Here is a 19944-nt window from a genome sequence, read left to right on the forward strand (position 1 = left end):
TTTTTTATTCAAAGTAAAAGTAAGTTAAATACGTTTCGTTTCATAAATTTTAAATTTTTTTAGCAAAATCTTAAGGATCGCTAATATTAAATGAGTTATGATCGAACTCAACATACAAAGAGTATGCATATTATTAATTCCTTTGAAAATTATTAGATAATGTCAAAACATATGATGTATACATAATGGTTTCCATATGGGTTTTTGCAAGCAGATAATCTTATTTTGTTTTACAAAGAATGTATTTAAGATTTGAGAATAACCGCTGAGTCGTTGGCGCCAACAACCAGCCAGTGTAGAGACCTCCACCCATCAATGTGCTGATAATGGCATGGGTTTCGTGCAGTTGGGATTCCACGGGGATTTCCTCAAACAAGTATAAACAAAAGTTAATCAAATGCAAAAGTTTCTTGGTATTGGAGAAATATTTATAATCAATCATGCATACAAATAAGAGAGGGAGAGAGAAAGCGAGAGAGAGGGAGCTTTTTAATAATTCTCAAGACGATTCGCTTCCATGTAGGTATGTATGCGGTCCAAGTTTCGAGTGAGTAGAAGATCAGAAAGCAGAGCGGCGCAGCAAGCCATCTATCAACTAACCAGTTTTCGGTTTTGCACTCAGTATAAACAAGGCGGTCGTTGGATGAACATACGATCTGCGGTTCCAAAGTGAAATACGCAAACGAGACACTTGGGCGCGATCGCGTCTTTTTTTCTTTTCATACGTATAATAAGCATTTCGTAATGAGCCGTTGACGTACGGGTGCGTGTGTGTGAAGATCATCAATAATATATTATAATTATCATAAGTTTAAAAAATTTGCCTGTGTTGGAGAATCATTGAAGAAATCTCGTTTATGAAATTTGCATAAGTTTATTAGTGGAATTAGTGGAAAAAGAATGAAAATACAAAAGAACGCGTAAAGTGATAGAAGTGTTTAAAATTCAAATAAGATATTGGTCATTAAAAAGTAACCAAGCCACCTTCCACCGCATAAGTTCATCTGTACCACAATTACCTCACCGTTAGTGTACGGGTACAACGAAAAATTAGAGGAAAAATGCATTTCTCCAGCATCTTCTTGGCGGCTTTATTGGCCGTGCAACTGAGCGATCGCGCTCTGTGTCAACAACTGCCACCGCAAAAATTTCAAACCCATCCGACACGCATGAATGTAACCAACTGGAACCATAGGGTGGGTGTCATCAAAACCACATAAATATTTATTATTGCGTTAGTAAAAAACCAAATTTCAATAAATAAAAAATCGCTGCCTTCAGCGAGTTGCATGCGTATAAATGCGTACATCTAAAGCTTAGGTTATCTTAGTATGTGAATATCGACTTCGAAGAATACTAATACGATCGTAATGACCCTCAGATTATATTTGCCATACGTGTTTAATAAATGAAGCGATTATACCTGAGAGTATGTATTATTGTCGGCTGAATTTATCTTCTTGGTTCCCATATATGAACAGCAAATTATTAGAACATGGTTATAGCCCAATATAGTCAGGTATTCCCAGTGATATTTTGAAAAATTACTCTTACCCACAGACGCTCTTGGTTCAATATCAGTTATTGGATCATTTGTTCTTCTGGCACTCATAAACTGAAAACAAAAGTTTGAGGAGGATTTCTAACTTATTGGTTAGAAAATCAGCTGTTTTTTCTTGAATTTTTCTCTCGGAATGCATAATAAGTATGAAAATTTCGCACAGTTGTCGGAATAACTTTCTTGGTGATCCAAGTAAAGGGAGGAAAGGGGGGGTTTACTGAGCAATGGCGGCAGGTTGCCGGCGATTTGTCCTTATGGTAGAAGTTCTAGCGTCTTAATCTGTACACTTTCCGAAATATTATATTTATGGAGAAGAAAGCCAGAAATGATAAACTTTTTCAAAAAAAAAGATTATAATATTTTTTGGTTTTTTCTTAAAAATTATTTGTTTAAATGAACAATTTACAATATTTTTGGAAAATTCTAGTATCACAGATACAATAACTTTCGTTGAACATGTGTACAAAATTGCATGGCCATTGCTCAACTTTCGCGCTCTGAGTAATAACAATAGTAGTATAAAATAGCCTTTACACCAGGCAGGTTCATAACTTACATTATTTAGTAGATCTCAATCCAAAATTTTGAGAACGATTTCTTGAAAAAATTTATCTATCTGAATATTTAGCAAATAAGTAAAAAGTGATTATTTTTATCTCAGAGTGTTGCAACTCCCCATAATATGATTAAAAAGTGATTATTTTAATCTCAAAAGGTAGAAACTCTCCATAATATGATACGATAATGGGGAAGGTTCTCTGTAGTGATTGGCTATTTTCCAAATTTCGATTCTGGCACAAATCTGTTAACAGTTTGTAATTACGTTTTAATCTGCTTGGTTGGTGGGACGTTCAAATAAATATCAGACAACAGAGATAGACTACAGACTACAGACAGATTCATAAGTATTATTATTTTCTTACGACTAGCGAGTGTAGAGTTTTAAACGATTAGTATATGGAGGAGTTTAACCTGGAATCCCAATGTAAATGATTTAAGGCTTTAAGTAAAAATTGGTTTTGAACGGATTCTAACTTCTCCGAATGAACTTGGTAACTAGGGTTCAATATCACAGAAGCATATTCCAATATAGGCCTCACCAAAGATGTAAAGAGAATCTTACTGAGATTTTTCATATTCTGAGAGACACTCGCAAAATACTTGTATTCATGTACGCAAATTATATGAATTAACACAATAAATCTAATGAGCAAAAGCTGTTTAAGTTCATTGTACTTGCGAAGTCAGGCTTGTAAAACAAGAGAGCAAATAAGAAAGTTCTCAATAAGATGCTGAAGCTCTCCCATATCGCAGTATAACATATTATATTTATAAATATGTATGATGTATTTATTGCGTATACTAGGGTATCCCAAAACGTAGTACTGCTGAACAAATGCCAGCCTGAATACTAAAGTATCGCAATCCCTTTTGTTTGCCTAAATTATATATGTATCTATGAAAAAAAGCTTTATGCGTGATGATAAATATATTTAAGCAATCTAGATGCAATTTGAGGATAGTTTGTTAAGGGGTTGCATGGGTTTCTTCAATTTTTTCTGATATAAAAATTAAATACAATATTTTATTCGAATTTTTTATTGTTACAAAAATGCACTGTTGTGTGTTTTAGTTAAAACCTTAACAGAACTTGGACGAATTAAATAAACTGAAAATTGGATTTTTGACAGACATTTTTGCAATTTTTTTTTCAAATAGTTGTAATCGAAAAAAAATTCTTTGTTGAAGTCTTTAAAGATTGTATCTTAAAGGCCTGTGCAAAATTTCATGAAAATCAGTTGAGTAGTTTTCTAGAAATCTTCCCGACCAACTTCAAAAAACACTTATTCTTCTTCTTAATTGGCGTAGACACCGCTTACGTGATTATAGCCGAGTTAACAACAGCGCGCCAGTCGTTTCTTCTTTTCGCTAAAAAAACACAGTTTTGAGAAAAACGCGCTTAAAGATGACGCAGCTAGCTAGCCTCGAGCGTACAAGTTCTCAATGCAGTAACTCCGAAACTATTACCCGGATCAACTTGAGAGCTTAGGACAATATTCTAGAGGTGTTGTAGACAATAAAAAGTTCAATTTTTTGAAACCCGTAAACTCATGTAACTTCTTAATTAATTTAAGTGGATTTTAGGATAGTTGTTAAGTTATTTAGACTTTGGTTTTTTCTTCAGCGTCAATGAGAAAAGTTATTTAAACAAATTTTTACACATGATGTTCAAGTAGAAGCTCTCACTCTTAAATAACTGGTTAAATCGGTTCATAGCTCTAACTACTACCTATGAACGAATATACAGAAATATACATATATTACATTCCCTCCTATCAACTTTAACATGAATTTGACAATTTGGCATTAAAGGTGAAAAAGCCAGCGAAAGCTCCATTCCAATGGCTCTTCTGCATTGGGAATTTGGGTCGTTGTCTCAAACAGTATTACACTCTCTTCATTTAATACTTACAATATGCGTGCGTGCCTTCGAATCTACACATCTTCATATATCATTTAACAACTTATATAAATTTACAGATTATTACATACCTACATGCATGATTGTACACATATATTTATACCACTTTATGTGATGTGAACGCTTGCATATGACGCGCATACAGATGTTATCATAAATCGTAACAAAAAAATAATTTATGTCGAATTCTTGCTGAGCAACTTTTATTCCGCTCAATTGATCTGGCATTGGCATTGCTGATTGTCAAGGTGTTTAATTTTTTTTTTGCCGAATTGTTTCGTTTGCTGCAGCGTCAGTGCAATACATTTCCCATTTTGTATCTGTTATGCAGAAATCCATCGCGTATGGTCAAATCGAATATAGATTGCGAGTTTAAATAACTGCTAAGCGAAGATTACAAAGAAATTATGTAGGCTGTAATGCTTGCACAATACTCTGTCATTCGTTATTTATAGCCATTTTGGGCGCGACATGACGAATGAGGTTAAAAGGTTCAAGTAAATGTAAATATCCGTAATATAAATTTACTTAAAAATATACAAATACTTCATTTGTGGATCTGTTGGTTAGCAAAATAAACTTTTGGTATTGCCATTTTCTTAAAATGGAAAGAAAGAAATAGCATCTAACGATGTCTCCTTAATATGTGCGTTATAATAAAATGATTTTAATTCAATTTTCATCCCAAATTCACCTCAAATTCTTATAACACTATCTTCAAGAAATATTGACCTGATGTCAATTAATAAAATGTATTATCGATTCGTCCAATTCGTCCTGTATTCAATAATTTCAGGAACTCATAAATAAAAGATACTGTGAACGCTCTATTAAGCGGACGACTCTCTTAAATGGACAGAAAGGCTGGTAACCAGACATTGAAAAAGCAGCCTTAAATTCGTTATTTTTTCCAATGAAGTTTATTTGTATGAACATATTCAAAATTAAACCTCAAGTACAATCCTTCAGATTCATATAACGACAAAAACGCTTTCGCCTTCAATCGTATTAAAAGTTTATTATATGAATAATAGTATAAAATATACACCACAGCAACGCGAGGTCGGATCCACTAGTACATACATACATACAATACAATTGGTCAGTTATGCCAAGAATCTATGGCTGCAGCTGAGGTGAAAAATTATAAGGATGTCTTTTAGACGTGTGGTTTACAATAAACCAATACTTTCTTCAGCACACTGTGTTTGTTTGGTTTGACATTTCGTTCGCAAAATGGTTCGGTTCTCGCCCAGCAGAGTTTGTAATTCGGGCAATGATGAATCAGTTTCGCACCACATGTATTCTTGTGGTTAATGCGCAGTGCACAGTGCTCACTAAAGATGCTATTGCTGCTGTGGAGCAGAGTATTGAAGAACACCCGCGCCCCAATATTATAGCTATGCTCATTAGCTCTATGGAAGATTTTGCATAATGATCTTGTTTTTTGGTCAATCCAACTCATGCAAGAATTGGAGCCAAACGACCATCAAACGCGTCGCAGGGATAACTATCGATACCGATTTCCAAAAGAAAATTTTGTCCAGCGCTGAATCTCACTTTTGGTAGAATCATATTTCTTCACAAATGAAACCGTTCATGATGTTAGAATCAATGGGGAATGTTAAAGAGCTATTATTAATGACTTTTCCTGAAGTAAATAACGTTGATGTGGATCATCTATGGTTCTAAAAAGCCGACGCTACATGCCATATAAACAACGAAACAAATAATTTATTGTAGAAAGTTATAGTGAGCGCGCCGTGAACTTGTGGCATGGCCTACAATATCAATCGATATCGATTAGCTACCGCTGGACTATTTTTTGTGGGGTTATGAAAAGGGATAGTCAAATAAAAATAAACAGATAAACCCAAGATCAATGATGCCTTGAAAGAGAATATTCGGCCCTAATTGCTGCAAAAAATGTCACTGTCGCTTGGCCTAAATCATAATGCAAAACCTTTACATTAATAATAAAGCTATATTGTTAGCCATTATATTAAATTATAAGCGTTCTATACATTCTTGAAAACCACATGTCTAAAAACCATACCCTTTACATAAGTACTTACTAGTACATAGGAGTGGCAAATATCAACTATTAAAACCCATCGGAAACTGTAGGGCTTAGAAGACATCTTTACGAAGTTCATAGGCTTAGAAATACAAAATAAGTTACGAGTATTTCAATATATTGAAAAATTTTAGAATTTTCAGACTAAGAAAATTTTTTTGGGAAAATTATTTGTATTTGAATAAAAATTCCAATGACTACAAGACTTGGTTAAATATGATAATTTATAATTTGAACTTCTCATGATTTATTTTTAGTTCAGCAACCATAGCAGTTCAGCAATGGGCAGAGATGGAGGATATATCATTTAAGGTTTTCAGAAACGTATTCATATTCCGCTGAAGGGGTTCATTAAATTTTTTCTATCTGCCTGTCCTTACACTGTTCAAACATACAAAAATGGTTAATGTTGTAGCGTACTTAACCAAAAAATTTACGAGTTTACACGATGTAACCTGCACGATTTCATTTACAATTATGTTAAACCGTTTGCCTATTATCGATGAATACATGCCTTGACTTAAAATATTTTTATTAACTTTATTTTACTCAAAGAAAACAAGACTCAAAATATAATAAGAAATATTTGACACTATTTCCAATATGAAGTAGTACGGTATAAATATATTAGATAGCATTTATTAAAAAAAAACAAGGAAAAACTATAGTTAACCGATCTGAACAATTTCTTTGGAGATTACATTGTTGCTTTAGAAAATAATGCATACCAAATTTCGTGAATAGATCTTGTCAAATGTGAAAGTTTTCCATACAAGAACTTGATTCCGATCGTTCAGTTTGTATGACGTTAACAAAATCTCAAAACGATATCTTAAAAACTGAGGGACTAGTTCGTATACATACAGACGGTCGGACGGACAGACGGACAGACAGACAGACGGACATGGCTAAACTAACTCAGCTCAACATACAGATCATTTATGTATACACCTTATAGGGTCTTCGACGCTTCCTTCTGGGTGTTACAAACTTCGTGACAAACTTAATATACCCTGTGCAATGTAATGAGTGAAATAATTCTTTCTTTCTATCCCTCTATTATAGCGTTACCGCACATCAGTTGCTGCAGAGAGATCCGATGAAATAGCCAATAATTGTAAGGACCTTCTCACAAATCTACATGATCGTGTAAGCGTTTTAGCAACACTGGATGAGGATCTGCGCAGGCGTTTGGAAAATATTGAAAACAAGTAAGTCTGCCAAAAATATCTTAATCTAATATAAGTATGCACAAATAATGCAAAAGAGAGACCAAATAAGAATCTAAAAAGTGAACCAGTTTTTTGTGTTTTGTATACGAGTTTTGATTTCGATTAGCACAGGCATTCTGCATTCCACAATTATTTCTTTACCGACATATTGGTATACATATACATATGTATGTATGAACATATTACTTGTATAGTTATGCAAAACACACATTTCGTCCAAATCATTTGATTTGTCAATTTAAATCGCAGTGGCTGTCAAAAGCATTCCATAGCATTAAGGTTCTGAGAAATATGTACATGTTTAAATTTGAAATAATAAATGTTAATACGAACTTTACATTAAATATTAATTGTTTTCATAAAAAAATTCCTTTACAAGTTATACGCAGTTAATGATAAGCATCAAATGTACTGAGCATTGGAAGAAGTACCTTATAAATTCTGTACTGTACTGCATGAAGGCTCAGACATTTGACGTATAATCTTTACAGCGTAAAATCTTTAAGGAGTGATTTTATGGAAAAGCACATTAGGTAAAGTGATAATCTTTACACTAGAATATATCAGGTGTACCGGTATGAAGTGGGCGTTAAAATAAAAATGTGTTGGTAGGGAACATTTGTTGTGAACGATCCTATACACATACAACGGGAGGGCCATATAAAATTTTAAATTTAAAAAGTCAATAAAGAAAAAACGGCTTGATATTTTTCAAAGATCTAACATTTATTTAAAAGGTTGTTTTATGAGATTTATTTGTGGAAAACAATTTTGGACAAATGACCACCATGGCTGAGTTTACAGTAGCTTATCCGATCCACCCAATTTTGGAGTACTTTCTCGACGGTTTCAGGCCTTATGGCAGCTACTGCAGCTTGAATCTCTTACTTTAGATCTTGAATTGTTTCTGGATGGTTAGCGTAACATTTATCTTTAACAGCTCCTTACAGAAAATAGTCCAGCGGAGTTAACTCGCAGCTTCTGGGAGGCCAATTTACATCACCTCTTTAGCTGATTATGCGATTTTCGAAGATAGGGCGTGACAAATGTGACAATTCTGCTTGTTAACGTAACCATCGAGGTGGAAATGAGCCTCGTCCGAAAAGATGATTTTTCGGTAAAACTGACCAGCCTCGGTCAAACTTTCAAATTTTCAATATTTCCTAGTTTTCTTCTAGTGAATAGCGACCCATTTCGTAAATTTTAGACTTTTTACTGAATATCTGTCACTTTCCGAATGGTATTTGACGTTTCCAATGTCGAAATATAGATAATTCAAATTTAAAAGATTAGATGGCCCACCTTTTACATATTCAATAACCTATAGCTTTTTTTGCTTTTAGCATTAATTTTTTGTTTCATTTGAAGAAAAGTGTTGCAGAGTCGCATCGAAACTCGGTTTCAATTGTTCAGAGATAATGATTTTGATGTGAGAAATGAAGAATATGGATGACCACCAAAAATGTTTGAAGACGCCGAACTGCAAGAATTCATGGGATGAAGATGATACTTTAAGTCAAAAGCAAATGACAGTCATCTTAAATGTTGTACAACAAACATTTTCAGACCGTTTGAATGCTATGGGAAAGATCCAAAAGCTTATAAAATGGGTGCCAGATGAGTTGAATGAAAGACAAATTAAAAAAATCGGTTTTGCATCGAATTATCACTGGCGATGAATAATTAATTTATTTTAAGAATCCTAAATGGACATAATCATGGGTTAATCAGGGACAACCATCGACATCGACTGTAAAAACAGATCGAAAAAACCGAGTGAAACTATTAATAATTCGCTACAGACACACATTTGATTAACTTCAACCATGCATTGGACGAAAAACGACCAGAATGGACCAGGAGGCACGGCAAATCAATTTTTTTCCACAACAATGCAAATCGGCTCAGTATACAATCAAAGTACTTGGCTGAGAACTGCTATTCCAACCGCCGTATTCACCAGACTTGGCCTCTTCCGATTACCATTCGTTTTCATTGATGGGAATCGCATTCCCTGAGCAGCACTTCGATGCCTATGCAAAAGTCGAAAATTGAGTGCCTGATTGGTTTGTTTCGAAAGACGAATTCCTATTGGCATGGCGTCCACAAATTGCCAGAAAGGTGGTCAAAGCATGTACAATTTTTTTTTACTTCTCTTACTTTTACAAAAAAATGTAAAGGTTCAAAATTAAAAATAAAGAACTATTTCTTTTTAGATCGCTTTAGACACCCATAAGAAAGCCTCTCCAGGTATGATCTCTTAACGAGAAGGTCAGCCGCCTTACAGTTATCCATTTTTTCGTATTATCGAATAAAAATATGCATATGTCGCCTTCATTCATTTTTCCCCACCCTTATATACAACTATATTCTTATTTTTAATATTAAAACGAAAATTTTATTTAAATTGTGACTTGACAATCTGCAAACAATTCCGATAATAATTTCCGAGTATATAATCAGCAAATTTGTTTTCTTTGTAATTTAATAATTATGGATTATTATCAAGGCTGTCAAAGAGCATTGCATAGCTTTATGGTTCTAGGAAACACTAATTTAAATTTGAAGTAATAAATGTTAATAAGAAATTTGCATGAAATATCACTGAAATATATATACTTATATACATACATATGTATGAATATGTATCAAATCACTTTCTTCCGAATTTTCAAAAATTGGCAACGCCCCAAATTATTATTAATTTTCGAAAAAAAAGAAAATAAAGTATGTATGCGGAATCAAAACAAACAATTTACGGATAACTTGTGAGGAATTAGTGACTCATTTGTCGTTTTTGCCAGCCTTATCGGCTTGTTTGCCACGGTGTTCTACTTATATACATATGTATGCCTACTACGCTATGTATATAATTGAACATTTAATTTATGTACACTGAGCGTTATCATTACATCAATTATAAAATTCAAGAGGCAGAGCATTTAGAGACCTTCAACTTGTCAAATTAATTCACTCACAGTTAACCACAAATATACGTATGTATATATGTATAAATACTATTGCTAATGTGTATAAGCATTATTCGCACTACAATTTTGTCTCAATAAATTTATTCGGTAGCTGATACTCACCGTGCATAGTATGTAAATACATACTTTAACAAAACGCCTTGAATGAAAATAATCTTTGGCGCTTGCCAGCGTTTACGAGTACATAGCCGGCGTATTACCGCCAAGTCCACCACAATGTATGTACGTAATTATGAGATTTGGAGCATACTGCTGCATACATTTACACACACATAATACAGTAGGGTAGGCCTTTTAAAATGGAAAAATAAATATACGCACACTAGGGTGTTCATTGTTTCCAAGTTATTTTATTTTTACGTATTGTCCTGAATTTTCAGTTTTGCCCTAAAAAAGTTATGCATCGGTATTTTATATGGTAGTCAAAAAAGTCTTTTCGCATTTTGTCAATAGATGTCGTTGCAGTTGTATATCTCCAGTTATTTATTTATTAGTAGGTATAAATTAAAAAAAAAAAAAGTTGAAGTGTGATTAGAAATTCGACTATCCAATTTATGCATTAGATATCTTAAAGTTAGCTTGATTTAGTTTTTTCTGTGTGAACATTGTATAGTGTAAAATGTGTTGGCAAAAAATTTTAAAAAGTTGACTCACCCTAATGTTAACATGAAATTCAAAAATATATCAAAATCGAATTCATTTGCACACAATAAATACACAAATAAACGAATAGTATTCGGGTGATGCGGTATAAGTCGACAGCTGGCGCAAATCAACAAGTCGGTCAAGTTGGCAGATTGACAAATTGTGCCAACATGACTGTTTATTCAAGTACTCGTACTAAATATCTTTACATATAAGTATGTGCATCTATGTATATATGTAGTATTAGTTTTTTGTTTGTAAACAAAACCGAACGGCAGACGAAAAGCGCCAAGTAAAATATTAGAAACAAGAGTTGTGTAAATTGCAGTTTAACTATTGGGTCGTTCATTAAGTAATTTCGTTTGATGACAGCAGCTGATCTTATTGAACTTTTTCGCAGCCAACTTCGGACTTAACCGGTTAACCGTTATATATTTGAATAACTGATATAATAAGACTATTTGTATCTGTATGGTCCTTTGCGCATTGGCCACGGCGAATATCGCATTCGATGGAACGATGAGCTGCACGAGATATACGACGACATTGACATAGTTCAGCGAATTAAAAGACAGCGGCTACGCTGGCTAGGTCATGTTGTTCGAATGGACGAAAACACTCCAGCTCTGAAAGTATTCGACGCAGTACCCGTCGGGGGAACCAGAAGCTCCGTTGGAAGGACCAAGTGGAGAAGGACCTGTCTTCACTTGGAATATCCAATTGGCGCCACGTAGCGAAAAGAAGAAACGACTGGCGCGCTGTTGTTAACTCGGCTATAATCGCGTAAGCGGTATCTAAGCCAATTAAGAAGAAGAAGTAGAAGAGGAACTATTTGTTTAAATTTGTCGTAAATTTTTTGGAATAGTTTTTGTTTAGTGCTCTATGGAAAATAGAAGATCGAAAACAGCATTTTCGGCATATTTTATAGTTTCACTATCAAAAGGGTAAAAATGATATTAAAGCAAGACGAAAATTATGTGATGTGTACGAAGAAAATGAGTTTACCGAACGCCAATGCCAAAATTGGTTTGCAAAATTTCGATCTTGAGGATGCACCGCGACTTGGAAGAATTCTTGAAGCCAATGAGGATAAAATAGAGTCTTTAGTGGATGCAAGGCGTTAAATAATAACTTGAAAGATTGCTGAAAGACTAAATTTGTCTAACGCGACCGTTCCGAGCACATGAAAGGCCTACATGGTTTGTCCGGGAAGTAATAGCACTGAGTCGATTTAAAAAAAACCAATCGTTACAATTCTTTTAAAACTTTCAAAATATGTTCCTTTTGCGTCGATGCAGCGCTACCAGCGCGATTTTCAAGCATTTAAGGAAGACATTCTCGGGTATGACCTTGAGAGCTGAGGTGCATGCTGCTTGGATTCCTTCTGTCGTCTCAAAATGCTTCCCTTTTATCGGCTTTTTCAGGCAAGGAAACCTGTTGCCCGTATTTCAGTTCAAGATAAATTAATTTAAATACAAATTTATTATTCAAATATAAGATTCCTAAATAAAAGCAAAAGTAAGGAATATGGGTTATATAACTATACTCTGAACAGGGTATGTTAAGTTTTGTAACTTCCGATTTAAATCAAATATGCCCCGTTTTGTTCGATAATTCTTTAACATCTTCAAGGTAATATCATAATGTTACTAATAGTGAAACCCTTGTCATTATTGACAAAAAACTGAAAGAGTCGAACAGCAAAATCATTCAGATGAACAAAACCAATAAACAATAAAACGCTTTTACATTTGCTTGGAACATAAAACTAACAACAATTGCACTGGTTAAATATTCTGAAACCAATTAAAATTGACAATAAAATTGTTATTACAGCCCTCCAGCCGTTGTCATTGAGAAAAAGTCATAAAAATCATATTTATGGAAATTACTGACTTTGCATATTTAATTTAAAATATTGTATGTACGTAAAATATTTTGGTATGTACCGCGTTGCGTTGCATAAACTCTCTAAACCATCATTCTGGATAATATGAAATAAATTGTTAACTTACATTTTACTAAAGTTAGCAAGATTTCCACATGCAAAGCGCCATTACATAGCATCGGAAGTTATCTTCTCATTCAACGTCAACTTGTGGTAAAATAAAAAAAAAGTAAGGAAGAGCTAAGTTCGGATGCAAACGAACATTTTATGCTCTTGCAATTTGTCAGAATCAAAGCAATTTTATACATACATACATATACCTTATAAAACTCATACACTGACCGACACATTCGATATGGACATATATGTGCCCTCAAGGCAGTACTAACCCGATTCAATCCATTTTTGATACACAGAGTTACTATCGATAAAAAATGATTCTCTGCGAATTTCAATTATATATCTCTCACCGGCTCCCATAAAACCTACTCATATCATCCCGCAGGTAAAACTGGATGTCTCTGGCGTATTTAGTTATTGATTTGTTGATTTGATTTATTGAAAATTAATGCTGTATGCATAATGGCTTGCAGTCTTTTATCCATGGAATCCACCAAATTGTCAGTAAGTTCAAGAGGTAGATTTTTTCATATTCTCTGAAGATTATTTTTGCTATTAACTTTGCGTTCTCGTTACTTTGTTTCCATATAGGGCTACATGGACTCTGATGAGGTTGTGGCAGTAATTTTTCGCATTGCACAATAACAATTCCTTAACGAATAAAGCACTATGCTTTCTCAATAAAGCAGTAGCCAGCATTTAATTTTTCTTTAATATTTTGGTGCGACGGAATCAAAATGTGTTTTAATCTTGCTTAGTAGTTCATTCTTCAGATAATTCCTTCGATGAATACAAGGTTACCGACGCCATTTGCTCCCACCACACACCACATAATGCAGCTTCCTTCATGCTGACAGTCTTATTAAATCTTTTAATTTTTAGCACCATACAAATCGACGACCATCAGATCCAAATTAACTAAGTTTGTACTCATCTGTAAAAATTACAAAATTTGTTATCATGGAGGATATACTCTTTGGAATATAGCAAAAGTTTCGCAACACTTTTCTTCCATAAGTGTAACTTATTTCGTGGTGTATACCCTCTAAAATCGGGTGAAAGCAAGAAGTTCCGAACAGTTTGAAGATGAAGTTTTGCAATGCCAGCTTCTTTCATCTCCGTGGCGAATCTCAGCGGATATTTTGTAGTGTTTCTTAATACTCCGAACAATTTTACTTTTAGTCTGGGTTCTTCAAAGATTTTTTGTGCCTTCCAATACCAACAAGTCTTCCAACGCCAGACTTTTTGAATTTAGCAATAATGTATTGAAGAATAGTATGTGTATTTTTGAAAATGTTGCGTATTTTGCGAGTGCTTTTGTTCTCTTGCCAACATTTGATTACCAGAGTCAGTAAATCTTGATGTTTGTTTATTCAGCATTTTTTCTTGAAATACTATAGCCGCACCAAAGAAATTCGCTTACCAAATAATACATTTTGGGCATACGTAAATAAGACAAGAAAAAATAACGGTACCTACTTGATAACTGCATACAAAATGTTGCCAACGTAGAAGTACGTATACACGTTTTTTTTGGTGATCAAAAACCATATATTTTAATTCTTTGCGATGGTTAAAATCAAAAATGTGTTTTGTTGATTTTTTTTTATAAAATTAGGAAAATACATAAGATTCTACTCTTTGTTGCAGCTTAAAAGCTGAAATAGTTTAAGAGAAAAGTCCCTGCAAACTCAAAACATCTCTCTGTATAAGTTTTTTTTTGGTTCACAGTATGTCTTTAATGTTTTGTTCAATTAATTTGTAAACTTTCATTAACTCACAATCGGATTATATTTTCCCTCACAGGATGGGTCAATTCGAAACAAATAACATGGGTCGATTAGATTCCTTGGCTGTACAGCAAACCGACTTCCTCAAGCGGCTCGACACACTCGACTACATGGAACGCCAGACGAAGCGCAACATTGATGAATTGAAAGGTGACTTGAACCAAGAGAGAAAAAAGGAAGAAGGTCAGAATCGGCAGTTTAAAGTTTGAAACAATTCAAATATTTCTGCTTTGTAAAATAAACCGTTGCTTTGCTTTATGATTATGCCAAACGTTTGATTTGCTAGTTGTTGTTGCTCTTAGCTACTTGTCATAAATGAATTAACAATTGTGTTGTTTTTGTCAATTGTTTGCAGCAATCGTTTTGCGTACTGCACGGGAGACCACTGACCGCCTGCCACAGATGCTCTCAAATGATGTCAAACTTGATTCTTTGGGTACTTTATTGCTTTCGACGCGCTCGGCTGTCAACGAATTAAATAACCAACTCGAAACGAATATTAATAAATTGTCAAAGTGAGTATAATCGCACGGGTGCATATTTTAATTGTAATTATGGTGATTGTACATTCTGAAGTGTACAACTTAAATGCTTTGACGACCTTTAAGCCGCTGCTGAAGCTTAAATACACCTTAGGCCTTAGAGGCGCGCGTCTAATTTATACGTAAGACTTGTAGATATGTTTGTGTGTACTTGAATAATAGTGATTTGGCGCCTGATGCGCGGAATGAGAGTTTATTGTTGCAATATCACAAAATATATTGCTGATGCGCTTTATTGCTGGGTTTAAACCCTCGAAACATGTTGCACAAGTTTGCCTAACGATCGTTAGCAACAGTATAAAAATTTAGTAAGGCAAATAATACTTTTATAATAACTGATTGAAGTTATGTTCGCTGATCTCTATTTAAAACCAAACATTGAGGTTGAAGTGTACGATGAATTCAAGAAACTTATGTATCAACCTTATATTAAAGAAAAAACAATTATAATATGAATCAACATGTTGCAAGAGAGATTAAAGATTGAGATATAATGCCACCGACACCTATAAGGTTATCCATTTGGAGGTTCCCTACTTTTTTAAACAAAAAACGCAGAAACTTCGAAACAAACGAAATGTTTTCCTCTAAGGCTTGAATCGAACGGAATTGTCCGGATAGACTTTAGACTTTACATATCCCTACAGGAAAAAGTCTAACGGCGTGATATCTCATGATCTTGATGTCGAATCGATCGGCCCAAAACGTGAAATTATCTGCTTACAGAAGTGTTCTCTCAATAAATCCATTGATTGATGCGATGCAATTTCGCTTGTTTACATACTATGATTACTATCATTACTATGATCCATAAATGGGCCTTATCGCTGAAAAAAGTTTGGCTCGAAAGCGTCCAATCTTCTTGGCACTTTTCAAGAGCCCATAGAGCGAATCGATGTCGCTTGGGAAGTTCGAACGGCTTCAATTCTTCCACAAGCTGTAATTTCCATACTTTCAATTAAAAGTTTCGACGTAAAATGCGTCTCTCCATTAGTCAGTCTGAGTTGCTGCGAACAGCACCGAATCGTCTCTCCACAGTCTTCGCGTACAGTATCAGCTACGGATGCTATAATTTCGTCATTGCGTGCTGGACGTGGTCCATTCTGTTGAATATTATTCAATAATAATTGCTGGGTCTCAAGATGGGTGATGGATGATGGCCATAAGTTGACCGAAGCACTTTACTGAACGAGAATTTTCGTAATAAAGTTGAACGATGAACGATCCATGATGAAATTCCAAATAATACTGAACACAATTAACATGACAGCTTGACACGACTGACGCGTGAACTGTAAAAAAAAGGCTTTTGAAAAAAGTACCTCTACCCGTTATGTGTGTAACGAGCTTTCATCCACCATTCAAAAAAATATTTCGTACAACAATCTGTATACATTTTAAGCGATCTAAACTCTGTGCTCCTGTGTGTTCGATTCCGCCTGAAGTTAGACCTTCCTTACTTCTTTATTTTGTAAGTAAACTTATTGATAAAAGTGGCGATCGTGATGCGATTTCTATTTTGTCACCTTCAATGGCAATTAAAATTACTGACACTTAAGAAGGAATTTAACTTTCTGATTGCATAATCATACTCACCTGAAATATTTGAAATTAGAATTGCATTGCATATATTACAAACTATTTATTAAGAAAAAATTATGATTTACTTTTGGCGATTATATTATAGAAGCCAACTTCGATTCATCATTCCTCTGCTCTCCTATCAAAAATTTTAAATTTTCTGTGAACTATAACGAAGTGAGCGAGTAAAATCAATACAATAGAATAGCCGAAACTTTACTGAGTAGTAGAACCGCATTTTTCAATGCTACCAAGCTTTGTTTGACAGATTTTAGACCAGTTTTGCAATAGCAATTGCTTAAAGCGTGCTACTTTCGAACGCTTGGCAACTCGAAGACAGGTATTTCAACATTAATCACAGAATAATTATTATGTTTCAATATTGTAGATAGCATTTTAAGCGATTAGAAGACTTTTGTAGGTTGTAATCATCGACATATTGTAAAAAATATTTATGGGATGATGCTCATCACCAACGCGTTTCAACAGTGCCAGATGCGCTACACAAAATCTTAAGTTATATTCTTCGATCTTCTTAAAAAGATGTACAATGTAGAAATCGGTTTGTGGAAATAGTTCTTCTTCTTCTTAATTGGCGCAGACACTGCTTACGCGGTTATAGCCGAGTTAACAACAGCGCGCCAGTCGTTTCTTCTTTTCGCTACGTGACGCCTATTGGATATTCCAAACGTAGCCAGGTCCTTCTCCACTTGGTCCTTCCAACATCTTCCTCTTCCTCTGCTTCTCGCTCCGGGTACAGCGTCGAATATTTTCAGAGCTGGAGTGTTTTCGTCCATTCGGACAACATGACCTAGCCAGCGTAGCCGCTGTCTTTTAATTCGCTGAACTATGTCAATGTCGTCGTCTATCTCGTACAGCTCATCGTTCCATCGAATGCGATATTCGCCGTGGCCAACGCGCAAAGGACCATAAATCTTTCGTAGAACTTTTCTCTCGAAAACTCGCAACGTCGACTCATAAGTTGTTGACATCGTCCAAGCCTCTGCACCACATAGCAGGACGGGAATTATGAGAGACTTATAGAGTTTGGTTTTTGTTTGTCGAGAGAGGACTTTACTTCTCAATTGCCTACTCAGTCCGAAGTAGCACCTGTTGGCAAGAGTTATAATGCGTTGGATTTCTAGGCTGACATTGTTGGTGGTGTTTACGCTGGTTCCAAGATAGACGAAATTATCTACAACTTCAAAGTTATGACTTAGTTAGTTAGGCATAATGTTGTAATTTCGAAATTAATCAGAAGTATGCTTAATGAAATTCGATGTCAATGAGTCGTTAAAAAACCAATCTTCCTGCTATTCTTTTAAATTCTAATAAATTTATATAAATACATAAAGAAAGATATCTTTGTAAATTATATTAAACCTCATTGTAAAATATTTTATATTTTTTTAATGAAAAATTTGCTTAAATCCACATCTAGCATGGTGGCACGCGGCTTTAAACATGCGCGACGCAACAATCGTCAACCGACAAATTTCTACGACACCCGACAGCCGACAGAGCCACTCGTCACCAGCTGTGCACAAGACGTTCCAACGTCCAATGGTATTTTGCGTCTGCAACTCACACCCGAATCAGATCCCTTCTATGTACGTTGCGATGATGAGCTGTTTGGTGGCGGCTGGACTCTTATACAGAATCGTTTCAATGGTAAATTGAACTTCTATCGCGGCTGGCTCGAGTACCAAACCGGATTCGGCAATATAGGTGGCGAGTTTTTCATCGGCCTTGATAAGCTACACGCTCTCACTTCGTCAGCGGTGCATGAGCTTTTGATTATGTTGCAGGATTTCGAAGGCAATTCCCGTTATGCACGTTATAATTTATTTGCCATCGGCAACGAGAAGGAGGACTATGCGCTCAATTTGTTGGGTAAGAGAGTGTTTGGATAAATTGTGCAAATAGTTTTAATATTAATGACTAATATTTCAGGAGAATATGAAGGTGATGCTGGCGACTCTTTGACCTATCATGCTGGCAGCAAATTCTCCACCTTCGACAATGACAATGACGGTTGTGTAGATTGTAGTTGTGCTCAGTCGCGAAACGGTGCTTGGTGGTACAACTGGTGTGACATGAGGTAATGAATGATATTCGGTAATTAAAATATGAAGGCATATTTTCAATAACCTCCTTTAATTAACAGCAACTTGAATGGCAAATATTTCGAGGAAAACTACAACAACACTCCTTTGTATCAAGGCATGTATTGGGATGGATTTAGGGGACCCTCTTATTCATTGAGGGCTGTGCGCATGATGATACGTCCAGTGAACACTGACGGTGATTTGCAGAGCAAGTAGTTTACATAATTAAAATAGGAATTAATTACCTAGCTGTATGTGTACATTCTCTGCATAACTGTACTCAGGCTCTCTAACTTACGGGTGCTTGTACTTTTGCCATTTACGATTACTATATTTTAATATGGTATTGTGTTCAAAGTCTCGCTTGTATGAAAATAAAAGAAAAGTTTCTAAATGTTGCCTTATCGTCACAAAATATACTCAAAACGAGACTCAGTGTTAACTATTTTAATTAGATTACATCAATGTATATATGTATTGTTGTACAATAATCCTACATAAATTTGTATCAAGAGATAATTTAAATTACATTTGTAAATTTTAATTTTGTAACTGTATTTTAAATAAAACGTATAATGCCATGTTGTAAAGATTGAACTTCAATAAAATCACTGAAAATTTAAATATATCCGTAATATGTACTTATGTAGTTTTATCACGACCTTATTATCATCTCTCTTTCAATAATTTTTTCGGTTTATAGAAATTTCTTCAAACTTATGTTCGAAATTAAAACCAATCTAAGATGCTGTAAACCTGGTGTGGTATTTTTGATAACAACTTAGAAGTTAACAAGTAAGAAAGAGCTAAGTTCGGTTTAAACCGAATAGTTTCTACTCTTCCAACTTGTGAGGATCAAAGCTGGGGAGATACCTTCAGTTGCAAAAGTTTGTAAGTTTGAGGTATAGGGGAAATTTCCCAAATGTGG

General features: G+C 34.7%; 1 protein-coding gene across 2 annotated transcripts; it reads left to right on the plus strand.

The window, feature by feature from the left end:
• Positions 1-623: 623 nt before the first annotated feature.
• Positions 624-19565, plus strand: LOC120778459 (angiopoietin-related protein 7). 2 transcript variants are annotated; one of them, XM_040110258.1, is made up of 7 exons: positions 624-1196; positions 7186-7331; positions 14802-14968; positions 15141-15300; positions 18350-18801; positions 18862-19009; positions 19076-19565. In XM_040110258.1, exons 1-7 carry the CDS (start codon positions 1062-1064, stop codon positions 19230-19232), a joined length of 1365 nt encoding a protein of 454 aa, XP_039966192.1. In that variant the 5' UTR covers positions 624-1061; the 3' UTR covers positions 19233-19565. The 2 variants fall into 2 exon arrangements, with proteins under 2 accessions (XP_039966192.1, XP_039966193.1); XM_040110259.1 differs by having other exon boundaries at positions 14802-14935.
• Positions 19566-19944: the final 379 nt, after the last annotated feature.

This window comes from Bactrocera tryoni, chromosome 5, assembly GCF_016617805.1.
Source record: "Bactrocera tryoni isolate S06 chromosome 5, CSIRO_BtryS06_freeze2, whole genome shotgun sequence".
In the NCBI taxonomy this organism is placed as follows: domain Eukaryota; kingdom Metazoa; phylum Arthropoda; class Insecta; order Diptera; family Tephritidae; genus Bactrocera; species Bactrocera tryoni.

Coding starts and splice junctions, on each gene's coding strand:
- LOC120778459 (XM_040110258.1), top strand. CDS start 1,062: ATGCATTTCTCCAGCATCTTCTTGGCGGCTTTATTGGCCGTGCAACTG. Junction 1,197..7,185: donor TAACCAACTGGAACCATAGG/GTGGGTGTCATC, acceptor CCTCTATTATAG/CGTTACCGCACATCAGTTGC. Junction 18,802..18,861: donor CTATGCGCTCAATTTGTTGG/GTAAGAGAGTGT, acceptor CTAATATTTCAG/GAGAATATGAAGGTGATGCT.